Raw genomic sequence first — 14,043 nt, 5'->3', positions numbered from 1 at the left:
CAGGATTAATAGCCATAGTGCAAAGAAAACAAGTTTAAATAGCCAGAAGTATGTCCTATAATTACATCAACGTTAAATCTTGTCAAACCTTTAATAACATAACTAACATTTACAACGCGGGCTATGTTAGCCACCAGCAGCCAAACCTGAACCATCTCGCTGGGGATCATGGGGACTTTCCCCGGCTTCCTGCATGAACGATACCCAAGAAATAAATTACGTTTTCACTTTAGCTACTGGTGGTTGTGCACAATGCCAGCCAACATTTAAAATGCTCAGTTACGAGTTGGCTTTTAACACAGTCTCGTTGATGATAGTTGTATCGATTATGATAGGAAATACATGTAACACGGAGGCAATAATTTTATGATATACTTTAACATCCTGGTCAAAGCATTCAATAATCTCCGTTGAAAAAAACATCACACCAAATATATAAACAGGCAATTAGTTATTCAAATACATATTTAAAACCTATGATAAAGACCACATTTTTTCAAGTATTTTAGGATGATATGCCCGCCATTTCATAACTATTCATCCTTATTCGTTATTATTCTTAGTAATGAAATGCTCGACAGCTATACATGGAAAGACAACCTGACATTCTCTGGAAGTCACAAATTATGATAATTTATTTGGAATTTGTTTTGTGTCTTTGACATCTTTCAGTCTTCAGTCTGGTGGTGTTATGTTTAGCGCACTGAGCAGAAATCAGGCTATATTAAGCAACGTTGGACGCGGGGGTCAGGTGGATGGTTCGAGCTTGACTCCTGAGAGTTTGTAGGGCATGCCTTTATACGCTGAAACACGACGTCGTGTTACATTTGGTGTAGGGCTGGGACGAGTCCAAATTTACTACCCGGGTACCCGACCCCCTATTACCCGACCCGACCCGGGTACCCACTGCAAGTCTCAAGAGTTGGGAACAAAATGTCTGATTGGTAATTGTTTTACCGCAGCCCCGGCTAAAACTGTTTGGAAACATGAATAAAAAAAATCAGATCATGCGTTTACTGAAGTTGATTGAAGCGTTATCTTTATTCAAACATATACAAGTCAAATGGAATGTGTGCATCGTCAGAAGGAATTGCGAACATTAGCGACTTGTAGTGTAACCACTGAGCTATAGTGAGTTTTTGTCATTAAACAATATATCATGTGACTAACCATGGGTCCGGGTAGTCTTGTGGGTACCCGGACCCACCCGACCCGAGTACCCGAGTTACCAGCCCTAATTGGGTGTCTCCTTAAGCAAGAGATATGCCTCTCTTCATCCAGTAGTAGTGTTTAAATGGGTACACGGCAGGACGAGACTGTTAAGCTTTCAGCGCCTGGTTGTAAGCCCCCTAGCAGAGACCATTAATCTGGCTCTGTCCTGTCCCAAGGGAGCCGAGAATTAAAATCGGGTATACGCTGATCCACTGACGAGGTAATAATTTAGAGCTTTGGGCATGCTTTTGGGTTTGGATTTGGCGCATTATAGATTTTAACATTAATAAACTTTCAGGCCTAGGTATACCAGTATGTATTCAAACGTAAAATAATTCTCTGGGATTAAAGAGATTTAAAGGACAATTTGGTTAGGGTACATTGTGTAATGATCGTTCATTTTACAGCACTGTAAAAATCTAGTATATTTAGGTGTCATTTTTTATTGAAATCGGTTAATATAGTGCTTGGTTTACGGATCCGAAGCCATAAAAAATCGATCAATCTTGGTATTTATCTAATTTAATTTAATGTATTTTTTCATATACTTTTTCCGTTTTATGTTGTGTTTAGCTTGCTGCTAATCGCTGTAATTTCCTTTTAAATGTCGCCAGTCCATAGAAATGAGAAAAAAAGTAACAACCCCATTACAAAACCATTCCCCAGATCCTTCATCTATGCTGTTGGACTGTTTTCCTGAAAGCATCGACTTTTTTCACGGAATAGACCTACGTACGGCCAGAGACCATAACATGTTATATGGTCTCTGGTACGACTTATCATGTCAATACGTACCCTACTAAATAGATATTCATATGATGATTGACCAAAGATTTATGATTCTCAGCAAGTAAATACATCGGTCACTGTCATATTCAAGGCATTTATTTTCATAAGTGATACTTTAGATTCTAGACCAATTGTTGATATTATATGATTCACTTGTACACTCGTCGCGCTGTGTTGAAAAGTAGTTGCTGTATGGAGCTGTACAAAGGGCTCTGCGCATTGCTTATTTCTCGATGCCGATCTAGGAGACACTAAGTAGTCCCCGCACTTCTCGGAACGGAGTCTAAACCCAATCGCAAAATGGCGTCCTCCATCACAACGTGTTAGATGACTTTAGAATTGTGTAAGATTACGTTTGTGTTTGTATTAGATGACAGTAGTACGCTCTCTATGCATGAAGTAAATCGGTTGTTGAACTAGGCAGTGGTGTTAGACCCGAACTTCATGTTCAAGGCTCACAGATATGACCTCGATCTCTGAATGTGATCAGTGTCGGTGGTGATGATTGAACATCAACTAACCTGCTGTTTATTTTTAATAATTTTAACTATATACTGTAGGGCTGGGACGAGTCCAAATTTACTACCCGGGTACCCAGCCCCCTATTACCCGACCCTACCAAGGTACCCACTGTAGGTCTCAGGAGATGTCTCAAAATGTCAGAATGGGAACATTTATAGCATAGCCCTGGCAAAACGTATTAAGACACATGTATTAAACAATCTTGTCATTCATGCACTGAAGTTGAATTAAGTTATATCTTTATTCAACCATATGAAAAACAGTAGCGTAACCATAGAGTTCTATATAATTTTGGTCATTAAACAATATATCACGTGACTAACCACGGGTCCGGGTAGTCCTGTGGGTACCCGGGTCCTACTCAGTACCCACCCGACCCGGGTACCCGAGTTACCCGTCCCAGACCTTATATACTGTATAACTGAAACTTGGATTTCCCACGTGGGAACACTGTGTGAAAACCATTTCTGGTGTCCCCGCCGTGATATTACTGGAAGGTCGCTAAAAGCGGCGTAAATCCATGCTCAACTACTTCAAGAAAGCCTGTAATATTAATGTCCGTATTCTAAGAATTAACGTTTGATTATTCTTTATGGGATGAACCGAACTGTAACATTTTTAAGGACTATTTTCATAGATGTTATGAACTATACCATTGTATACTGCAGTATAATGCATGCAATGTAGACGATATACATATTTCTGAATCTATTATTTAACAAAACAAATCCCTGTTTATTTTCAGTTAACCAGTTGATAGGAGCTAAACAAAATGGCAAGTATGCATTTGAGATTGTCATGTTTATCTCTGAGAGTGCACACTTTGCTGAGACAGACAGAAGGATTGTCAAGCAAACTTGGTGTTGGCAAGAATTTGTTGTGTAGGGAGCTGCATGCAGGTCAACAACTTCACAGCAGTGAGGAATTTGGTCCGGAAAGAGATCTCCAGAGGAACGAAAACTTTGTAGAAACATTTAAGTCGAGACGAAGAAGGCCACATAACTTTTCAAAAGTTCATAATAGAGTCTTCACAAACAAAGACAAAGAAAATGAGAGAAAATATTTTGAGCAAGATGTAATGTCAGTTGACTCTGATACGTTTGGTCAGTTAGGAAAGGTGGAAAGTTTTGTAAAGTCAAGGAGGCCTGTTCAGGACATGGAGCAGTCTTTGGGGGCTCGTCTTAAGGAACCAACACACTTTAGTCCAGTAGAAAAGAAGAGAGTTCAGAAGAGTTGGAATACGAAAGAAAGGGACACGTTTGGTACTTTGGCTGATGAAGAGAGAAGCTTATGGAAAGAGTCCCTCACATCCGAGGTTGGATCACATAATGAACGGTAATGGGGTAAAAATCTCAAAACCGACAAATTTTCTGATATCAACTTGCAAAAATAAAAGTGTCCCCAATATAATTTTTCTCTTGGTATTAGAGAATATGATACTTGAGAAGTACTTTCTAGTTCAATGCAGTGCAGTGATGTGTTTAATTAATTAGAAAATAATTAATGAATTAGCCTAATCTGCTAGGACATTCAACTCCGTTACGGATCACAAAATGGAAAGTAATTTTAATAGCGCTAGGTTGCTTTGAAATATAAAATCGTATTCAGCAATTAACATTAAGTGTGAATACAATTCAGTGTCAAACAAATGCAAACTGGCTAAATAAAATGTATGATTGGACATTTGTAAGTGCTCGCTCCATATTTCAAAAGTTTGCCTAGACAACAAAGTCATTTACATGAAAGACGGTATCCAAAATATAGTATTTTTCATCTTTTGTCACAACATATATTATCATTAATCCTAATCTAAAGTTAAAACTCATAAAAACAACAAAGTTTTTCGTCAGTTGTCAAAAGAAGTCATCTATTTAAAAAATCCTGACGTAACAGAGTTGAGTTTGTTGTAACGGAGTTGTAACTCATATATTTTGTTATTGCTCTCTAGCATAAAATAACAACCTTTTCATCCCTTTTGAGATGAAATGTGAAAATACATGCACTGTGTTGTGTTACTTGTCAGGACTTTGGTACTCATGGTTTATGAGCCAGTTACTGCAGTAATGGCATACAAAAGTGGGTCTACTAAATTACTAATGTTCAACCCTTTGTATAGACGTTGAAATAAATAAGCACAAAGTTGCTTAAAATGCCATTTTAGATCACTGTAATATAGTTACAAAACTTCAAGATCAAATTTCAGATCAATCATATCATCAACACTGTCAGAAAATATGTTGTTTATACATGCATAATGAAATTGCTTTCTGCAGCCAAAACACAATAGCAGGGCACTCCCATCAATGTAAAAGACAACAGTTCTGTCTTCAATAATTAGTCCACTGTCTGAAAGAGCGCTATCAATAGTATCAAATCCACATTTGCACAGGTCCTAACATCTTGTTCATCCGAAACATCAGAGCAGTCTGAGTGACTATTTTAAAAAAAAGTTCTTACTACAGACTGTAGGAAAATTATTTGTCAGGTATAGGGTTAAAATAAAATAAAATATTCGTGAAGAACAAAGCTATGTACTGACAATAACTATCGAAATTGTGCAGATGCACAAATTTTTCCTCTCCGTTACGCTGTACAGCATTACAGAGTTGAGTGTAACCGAGTTGAGAAACCTTACTATAAATGGCTCATATCCCAGCATGCTTTGCTTTTTATGGAAATTAAAATACTCACTGCTAACATGGTCTTGCTAACCAATTTCTCTTGGAAAAGTGAAGGAAATTAGAATGAGATATAGATCTATAGACAGTGTTACAGAGTTGAGGCTTAGAAAACATACTGTACTTAACAGACATATCTTGATGTCATTGGCTTGAACATTGTACATAAATGTGGCATCTATCTATCACCAGCAGATGAACTTAATACACATGTTGCCAAAAGAGGAAGCGTATGAGAGTTATCTCCCATAGCACAGTTATTTTTTTAGTATTGGTACGTTGTAACGGAGTTGAGTGCCTTTTGAGGGACATCTTTTTTTTCCTAATTTATTTTTTTTCAATTAGGTTTTAGATAATAATGATAGGATACATGTAATTAATGTTCATTTGAGAGTGTGAAAAACAAAATTTGTTACATTTTTAGAATATTTAGATATAGATTAGGTATTATTTTTTATTATGGTCCAGCTGAGGGACAGCCATGTTTTTAGTAAATCCAGAAAATATTTGCTTATAAACAAACAAATATTAACTTGAAAGTAATTTTTTTTTGCATTTTACATTTAAAGAAAGGTAATCTACTTGTAAATAGTCTTGAAAAGGAAATCAAATATTTTAAAATACATTTCTGCAAACAAACTACTGATGTACAGGTCAAGTGGGAAATTGTTACGGTGTTGAGATTTTCACCCAATTTGGCAATTTATACATTTTATGGAATTATGCTTTTTCTGAAGCACATGTTAGAAATTAATTTCCTGTCATGCATTACACTATGAAGGTTCATATTTATTCAAGGTCACATGTATTTACATACTGGTACTTGACATCACATGCATGTTGAACATATGTGTGTGTATATTATGATTGAAAGATTCTGACCAGAAATAGTGAGGGAGGGATTGAGAGGGTTCAACATTATTTTCACTGTATGCCATTGGTGATGCAAACCATTGATATTTGCCACTTTGGAGAACCCACAAATCAGAGCAAGGCGAATCTAGGATTTAAGGTCGGGCACAGTAAAGGGAGATAACTCTGTAAACCCATGGTGGTACCTTGGTCTTGTTACCTGTTCCCCTCCAGGAATAGTAAATACTTTTGTAACACATGAAGAATATTGACCAGATGACTCTATTTATCAGTTTTCAAGATGATCTGGATGAGGAAGGGAAGAGTCACATTCGCTTGTCTGCTGGCAACAGACGTCACAGCCAGGACTGGTATGGAAGGAAGATAGAGAAGTTTGGCAAGGCAGGACAGGTATGGTATTTGACATACCATGGTAGACTGATTTAGCGCCTGGAGAGGTGAAGGTCGGTGTCATTCCAAAAGACGTTAAAAGTTGGTTAAATAGAGACTTGTCAGCTTGTAGTTAGTATACTATGTCTGAGTGGGTGTCCATGTTAAATTTAACATTGGCTTGAGGGTGACTTGGATTGTGCAAGTTTGATTCAAGTTGTTCAGAAACAATTTTGTCCGTCTACCATCTCATTTTTTTATGCAGATCTTTAATTTCTAATAGTTGATTGTTACCCTATTTACACTGATAATATTTATGCATGAAATCATTTTTGCTGTATTTGATTTTCAAAAATTGTTAAGAAAAATTATGAATTTTCTGATTTGCTGAATTGCAGTAATTGAAGAATTATGATTGTGGTACTTTATTTGCCTTAAGGGTTTAGATATGATAAACATATTAAGGATGAGGAATGACAATTCTTTTCATGCTTACATTTAGCTTTGAATTGAGTGTAAAGATGACTTATTTCGATATCAACATTTCTGTTTTATGTTGTTCAGATTAAAGAGGCTGTAACTGTCTTGGAAGAATGGATGCTGCAGAACGACCGAGTGATGCCAACAGCATATACATTCACAGTTCTCATCGGGGTGCTCGGGAGGGTGGGATATACCAAGAAGGCATTCCAGCTCTTCAACAAGGTACACTAGAATCTGTCTAAACTGGTCTTTTTGGGGACTGAAAGTTTAGTGTGGTTTAGAAAGAAGTGTTTAACGCCTATTTTAACACTATTCCAGTTATATCATGGTCAGCTCAATGTGGGATGAATGTCCCAGGTGATGCAGGTGTCAGACATTTATCATATTGATGAAACCCACGAGCATGGGTATGTTGCCAACAAACCTTGATACTTTGAAAGCAGTTTTGATTGTATTATCCTAAAACTTGGATAATTGTTGAATCTTAAGAAGTTGTTAATGACATGTTTAGGTTTTAGGAGCCGAGGAATGGCGATACAGATACTGCTTCTGTATTTGCAAGTACTTGGAACCGTCTCTTGCTTTAGTGTTTTACTTGTAAATAGTCCATGTTCCAGTAAATTGAACCCTTTTGTCCAAAAAAATGAATGTACCTGTATTTCTAAGTGCTGCCGTTCCAGTAAACAGAAACACTAAAGTTAGGCAAGTGATAACTGCATTGTGCAATCAGATTTAGCGCAGTGTTTTTGTAATCGTCCGTAAGGTAAGGATAGCCTGATTAATTATTAAGGGATTGCAAATCTTCGTAAGGCTAAAAAATATTAGTCTTGGTTCTCAGGCACCGCTCGCATCATCATAAAGTTCGTCGCACGCTTCATTTTTAATTTTATTTGAATTTAAAAAAAATAAATCCTTTAATATTCCAGAACCAACAGTAGTCAAATACTGTATTCCAGTATTTTACCCATCAAGGAATATATTTATGTAGGGAGGCCCTTTCCCAGGTTGATTATTCTTTGTTTATTTTGTTACATATTATTATGAAAAAAAAAGACTCCGCCCGGAAGCACTTTTTTTCAAAAACCATTGCCTGAGAACCATTTCTTATATTTTTTTAAGCCTAAATATAACCTTTTTGCTATGTGAATCATGTCAGACGGAGTCATCCATACCTGTTATCTGATAAATATGATCCTGTCCTCACATTTATTTTCAGATGAAGAAAATGGGCCTGCAACCAGTAGATCTGACATACACATCCCTGTTCAATGCCTGTGCCAACTCCCCTTGGTCTGAGGACGGTTTGTCAAGGGCAGACAACTTGAGACATCTCATGCAAGGCAAGGATTATGAACCCAACCAGATCACATACCAAGCCATGATCAAATGTTACGCCCTGCAAGGAGACATCCAGACAGCCTTTCGTCTGATGGATGAGCTGACAGCAACGTTCCGACCCACTGCCGAGACTTTCAGCTTCCTGTTGATGGCTTGTATCTCAGACAGGAAGGCAGGATTTAAGTTTACGCTGAAGGTGATCATTGTATATTCACATCTCTTATTATGATTATTCAGAGAAAAGTTGGTTGGTTTGTTGTTTAACGCCGCACTCAGCAACATTCCAGCTATAAGACGGCGGTCTGTAAATAATCGAGTCTGGACCAGACAATCCAGTGATTGATATCATGGGCATCGATCCACGCAATTGGGATCGATGGCATGTATCAACCAAGTCAGAGAAAAGTAGTTGCTTTTCTAACAGCGAATTACAAGTGGCATTGATTTACCTTGGTATATTTTCCTTGCCTCTTCTTCTTTACTTTGATGAGTCTCATGATAATACTTTAGAATAGGTCACCAGCTTGTGGTAATATCTGACTCAATGATCCTGTGACCCGTGAAGATTCGGGGTAGAATAGGTCTTCAGCAACCCATGCTTGCCGTAAAAGGCAACTATGCTTGTCTTAAAAGGCGACTAACGGGATCGGGTGGTCAGGCTCGCTGACTTAGTTGATGCACGGTCATCAATCACTATTGCGTGGATCGATGCTCATGATATCAATCACTGGATTGTCTGGTCCAGATTGATTATTTAGAGACCGCTGTCATATAGCTGGAATATTGCTGAGTGCGGTGTTAAACAACAAACCAACAACAACAACAATGTTCCTGTGTTCTCTCTGCCTGGTTGTTTGTCAGCATCAGTGGTTAAAGCGTTCGCTCGTCACGCCAAAGACCCAGGTTCGATTCCCGACATGGGTACAATGTGTGAAGCCCATTTCTGGTGTCCCCCGCCGTGATATTGCTGGAATATTGCTAAAAGCGGCGTAAAACCATACTCACTCACTCACTCACTCACTCGACCACTGATTTGCCTGGATCCTGCTCCATTATTTGCTGGTGGCAGTTATGTAGAGGGGAATATTACTGACTGGGATATTATCCCTCACTCAAGATGTTGGTATATTGGGGTTAGCGTCAACTCTGCCCTATTTGTCCTACAAAGGGAGCCTATTTGACAGTATGTGTCCTACAAAGAGAGCCTATTTTTCCTACAAGGGGAGCCTATTTGTCCTACAAAGGGAGCCTATTTGTCCTATAAAGGGAGTCTATTTGGCAGCCTGTAAGTAATATACCAGAGAAATCAGTGATTGATATTATAAGCTATGTCTCAAAGTCTAGCAGACTACTGATTCCTGATTGGCTGATAAGAGAGAGGGTGGAGCTTGAGTTGTATTATTGCGCTGAATGATGACGTGGATTCCGTATTGTTGTCTACAATGTTTTTGTGGTAATGATTAGATGAGTAGTCTGTGAAGTTGTTATGAGGATTTACACAGTGTGCACACCGGTTTTACATTTATACCTCCATGAACACAAAAATATTGAGGTCAATTCTTAAGTAAATGCTTGTGTAAGAGTATCTAGCCATGCAGCTGCTGATTACTGCATCTGGTTGTGTGTCAGGTGTGGCGTTTGATGAAGCAGTTTAAAGTGAGCCCGGACCTGCCTCTGTACAACTTGCTGCTGAGAAGCGTGCGTGACTGCGGTGCGGGGGACAATGTCTTCTCCGATCTGCTTCTCCAGGGTCAACAGGAAGTTGACAAACTCACACCAAAATCACCTGAGATGTTGAGCCAGAACAGTTCAAAGTTTGTGACATCTGGTAAACATGAAGTCATTGGCCGTGTCAGTGATGAGGCAAGGTCAGTTCAAGGACACGGGAACGGGAATGTTTCTGACACAGAACAAAATACCCATGACTCTGGAGATTGTGAGCCTAACATCCATCAGCTTGAGAGACTCTCACTTGTTTCAACCAACGCTCAGTGGTGGGAAGTGGCTGCGGATTATGCCAGTTCTGACATCTCACATCTCAAATTGGCTGAGATACCGAATCTGTTAAGAGCTGACTGTAAACTGGACCAAGTGATCTCCATTAGAGAATTAAAGTATCCAGACGAGAGATTGGCTGTGATTGGTGGAATGCATGGCATCCTGGATGCCATGGCAACAGATGGTGTCCAACCCGATGTTCGGACATTCACCCAGCTGATAGAAGTGGCCCCTCCCACGGTCGATGCGGAGATGGCCCTCCTGCACCGGATGGAGGACCTGGGGGTGAGGCCAGACATTGCCCTGTACAACTCACTCATCCGCAAGAGATGCTTCAGGAGAGATGCAGAAGGTGCCAGGGTGAGTGGTCCCACAGCTTCATCGTATTAAATGTTCATCATGTTCATCATCAGTTCTTCTCAGGTCTGTATACACTACATTCCCCCATCACCCCTGAATATATAGGACTGCTGTTGCAGTATGGTAGCTATTTGTTACCAACGAATCAAACAGTGCTGGAGGAAACCAGTGAGATTTTATATCAACCAGTGTGCAGCATGTCATAGTGTTGTGGCCGTCGTCTCTGTACATTGCTTTAATAACAGGCAGTGGTAGGCTTTGCACAAAGATCATGCACATAGTAGGCTTCATTTGACCTTCTGATCTTGTTTCATTAGCCTATTGAACATAGAGCATTACTACCATCCAACAGAGCAGCTGTGTGTATACATGGGTGATGAAGGAACGTATAGTATTCAACCCTGTGTGTAAGCCCTTGAGAGCCCCCTAATTTGAGGTACGAAAAACTTGCCTTATACACAGCGATATACGGTAACCTGTAGTCATCTGAAGTGTAGAAATCTATAAAACATTGTTGTTTTTAGGCATGTAAACAGATAACATCCACTTGTGGTGTATTATAAACACCAAAAATTGCTGTGTCATTCGTACCAAACTATTGTTTATTACCATTGCCTTTCTTTTCACACTTTTAACCATATATTACCAAAATTGAAATTTTAAAACTCGTTTCATATTGACAACAAGGATTTCTATTCACACACATATTTATGTTTTGATGTTTTACGTTGATGTTTTTCGTTAACATCAATTTAAGTAATTTTAACATCTTACACAATCAAAGGTTTAAGAACACTGATCTGATTTTCAAACTGGCAGCCATGTTGTAAATGTTTTTGTAAATTATTTAACAATTTATATAAATATTAGGGTTATATCTTACTGTTTAGAATCACAATATGTATCAGTGATTACCTTTAGATTTGCAATCTGTGCTTTGTCTATCAGTTAATGCTTGTTTCCTCTGACAGAGGGTACTAGAGCAGATGATGGCGTCTGGACTCCAGCCAGACATGATGACGTTCGGAACTTTGGCGATGACATGTCGCTTCCAGAAAGATGGCATGCAGTTCCTCAAGGACATGGAGGTGGGTCGTCTTTCATTTGTATATCTTTAATTGTATTGTAAAGGTATTATTACTCCGTTTTCATAAACATCCTGGACCGATTCACCAAGCTTGTTTTGAGTCTGGTTCGAATGACAATGAAAATAGCCTTCCAATCAAATTACATTATTGAAATTAGAAGCGTTATAACCATTATTTGACTCAGGTTGTTGCTCCCCCAACCCCTCACCCTGATATTCAGGAAAACATCTTTAACACAAATATATATCAAGGACTGCAAGTTTTAACGTGCATCTCTGTCCAGCACTCTTTAAGAAGTCATTCGGGTTGGCTTTTGACCCTTAGCTCATGTTCCATTAGATAAGATATGAACATCTACCAAGAGAAATTACCTAAATAAAACTTTGAAAAAAGTTAATGCTGCCATTTGAGAATTGTCCAAAGATTCCCATACTAATAATGTTCATCTTTACTTCCCCAAAAAAGTATTTAAGGACCAAAAAACTATTTGCAAGTCGCGTAACTCTACTTGTTTATGACAGCATTATGGTCTATCACCAAACATCGAGGTTTTGGGGACACTGGCATATGCAAGTCGCCTGGACTTTGGTTACAAGTTGGCCATCTTGAGAGAAGTGGAGAAGCGGGACCTCAGCCCTAATGACAAGTTTGTGGAGGTCGTGGAGCGCAGCATTGCTCAGGCCAAACGAAGAATTGTCCAAGTGGTACGTAAACTCCTTATTACCCTCTTCGTGTGGAGCCACGCAATGTAAACACATTCTATTGTTTGTTTGTTACTTGTTTAACACCGCACTTCCAGCTATATGATAGCGGTCTGAAAATAATCAAGCACCAATATGTATACGCAATTGGGATATGATGACATGACCTGACCACCCGACCCCGTTAGTCACCTCTTAAGACAATTATAGTCGCCTTTTTCGACAAACATGGGTTGCTGGAGACCTATTTTAACCCTGATTTTCATGGTTGGTAAAACATTCAAACACTAACTACACTTCAAAGTTGCTGTATGTATTGATGAGTCAAGTGAAATATTGACAATGATGTGCCCCGTAAAACATTATTGGGCACATCATCATCAATACTTCACTTAACTCATAAATGCATACGACTGCTTTGAAGTGTATTTGCTATTTCAACCAACCAATCAAGCCTCGACTTCAGCGTGTGCTCAGATCACATTAGCAATATTTCTCGTGCAACATGTACCACAGCCTTTCAGCCACCTACAATATCAGGCAGCAATGCAGTTTGCACAAAGTTTATCATGTACCGGGTAGGGCTTCATTGAATTTCATGTGTTATACAAGGCCTACTTTCATTGCTGGACTATCAATGGATGTGTTTCACCACTACACCACATATTGGCTGTATGTATTCAGGGCTGATGTATGTATACAAGCCCATTAAGTAATGATGAAGGCATTTTAGTGGTTGGTTGGTTGTTTAGTCGCGCTCAGCAATATTCCAGCTGTATGACGGCGGTCTGTGAATAATGGAGTCTGGACCAGACAATCCAGTAATTAATATCATGAGCATCAATTCACGTAATTGGGATCGATGACATCCATCAACCAAGTCAGAAAGCCTGACTACCTGATCCTGTTAGTTGCCTCTTACGATAAGCATAGTTGCCTTTTACGGCAAGCATTGGTTGCTGAAGACCTATTCTACCCCGGATGCTTTAGTGGGTTAATATAAGTTGTAGCAGAATCACGAGGGGTACATGGGGTTTTATGCGTCCTGTGTTAGGATTTATACCATGAGCTGGAGGACTTGCTACAACTAATTTATCTTACCAATTTATAATGCTGCAATTATCTGCTTAATTCCAACCCAAATACTAATTTCTTCCAGGAGAAAGGCCTCACCACAGATAACTTCCTTTCCTCGCAGTACTTCCAGACAACATTTATGAAGTTTCTGGACTACTATGAAACATGGCTGAGGAAGACGAGGCCCCACCAAGAGCCGCACCCATGGAATGAGTTCAGGAAAAAAGTTGAAAAAAGTGATGTGTCCGAAGCCAGAAACTGACGTGTTCATGATGATAAATACTTGAAGACAGTTGCAGTGCAATAACCATTTGGTTTTCACCATTTATTTATGAAACTGAATTTTTCACCTTGAAATTGGAATATCTGTTCATGTCTGCATGTATATTTAGTCAGAGAAATAAAATAGAACTACAATCATGACAATAAATTGTTTTGTTCAGTATATTACAGTTTTTTGTTTTGTTTGTTGTTTAACACCGCACTCAGCAATACTCCAGCTATATGACGGCGGTCTGTAAATAATCGAGTCTGGACCAGACAATCCAGTGACTG

At 38.9% G+C, this 14,043-nt stretch overlaps 1 protein-coding gene across 1 annotated transcript; it reads left to right on the top strand.

Annotated features, from left to right (window-relative positions):
* The first annotated feature begins 2,223 nt into the window (after positions 1–2,223).
* LOC124141144 (pentatricopeptide repeat-containing protein 1, mitochondrial-like) lies at positions 2,224–13,933 on the top strand. Its single transcript, XM_046509056.2, has 9 exons — positions 2,224–2,344; positions 3,269–3,858; positions 6,347–6,464; positions 7,008–7,148; positions 8,143–8,460; positions 9,894–10,622; positions 11,594–11,710; positions 12,232–12,414; positions 13,571–13,933. The coding sequence occupies exons 2-9, from the start codon at positions 3,296–3,298 to the stop codon at positions 13,748–13,750; spliced, it is 2,349 nt and encodes a 782-aa protein (XP_046365012.2). The 5' UTR covers positions 2,224–2,344; positions 3,269–3,295; the 3' UTR covers positions 13,751–13,933.
* Positions 13,934–14,043: the final 110 nt, after the last annotated feature.

Source organism: Haliotis rufescens, unplaced genomic scaffold, assembly GCF_023055435.1.
Source record: "Haliotis rufescens isolate VD_foot unplaced genomic scaffold, xgHalRufe1.0.p SCAF_11, whole genome shotgun sequence".
In the NCBI taxonomy this organism is placed as follows: Eukaryota; Metazoa; Mollusca; class Gastropoda; order Lepetellida; family Haliotidae; genus Haliotis; species Haliotis rufescens.
The sequence above is the reverse complement of the archived record's forward strand: the minus strand, read 5'-3'. Positions and strand labels throughout refer to the sequence as shown.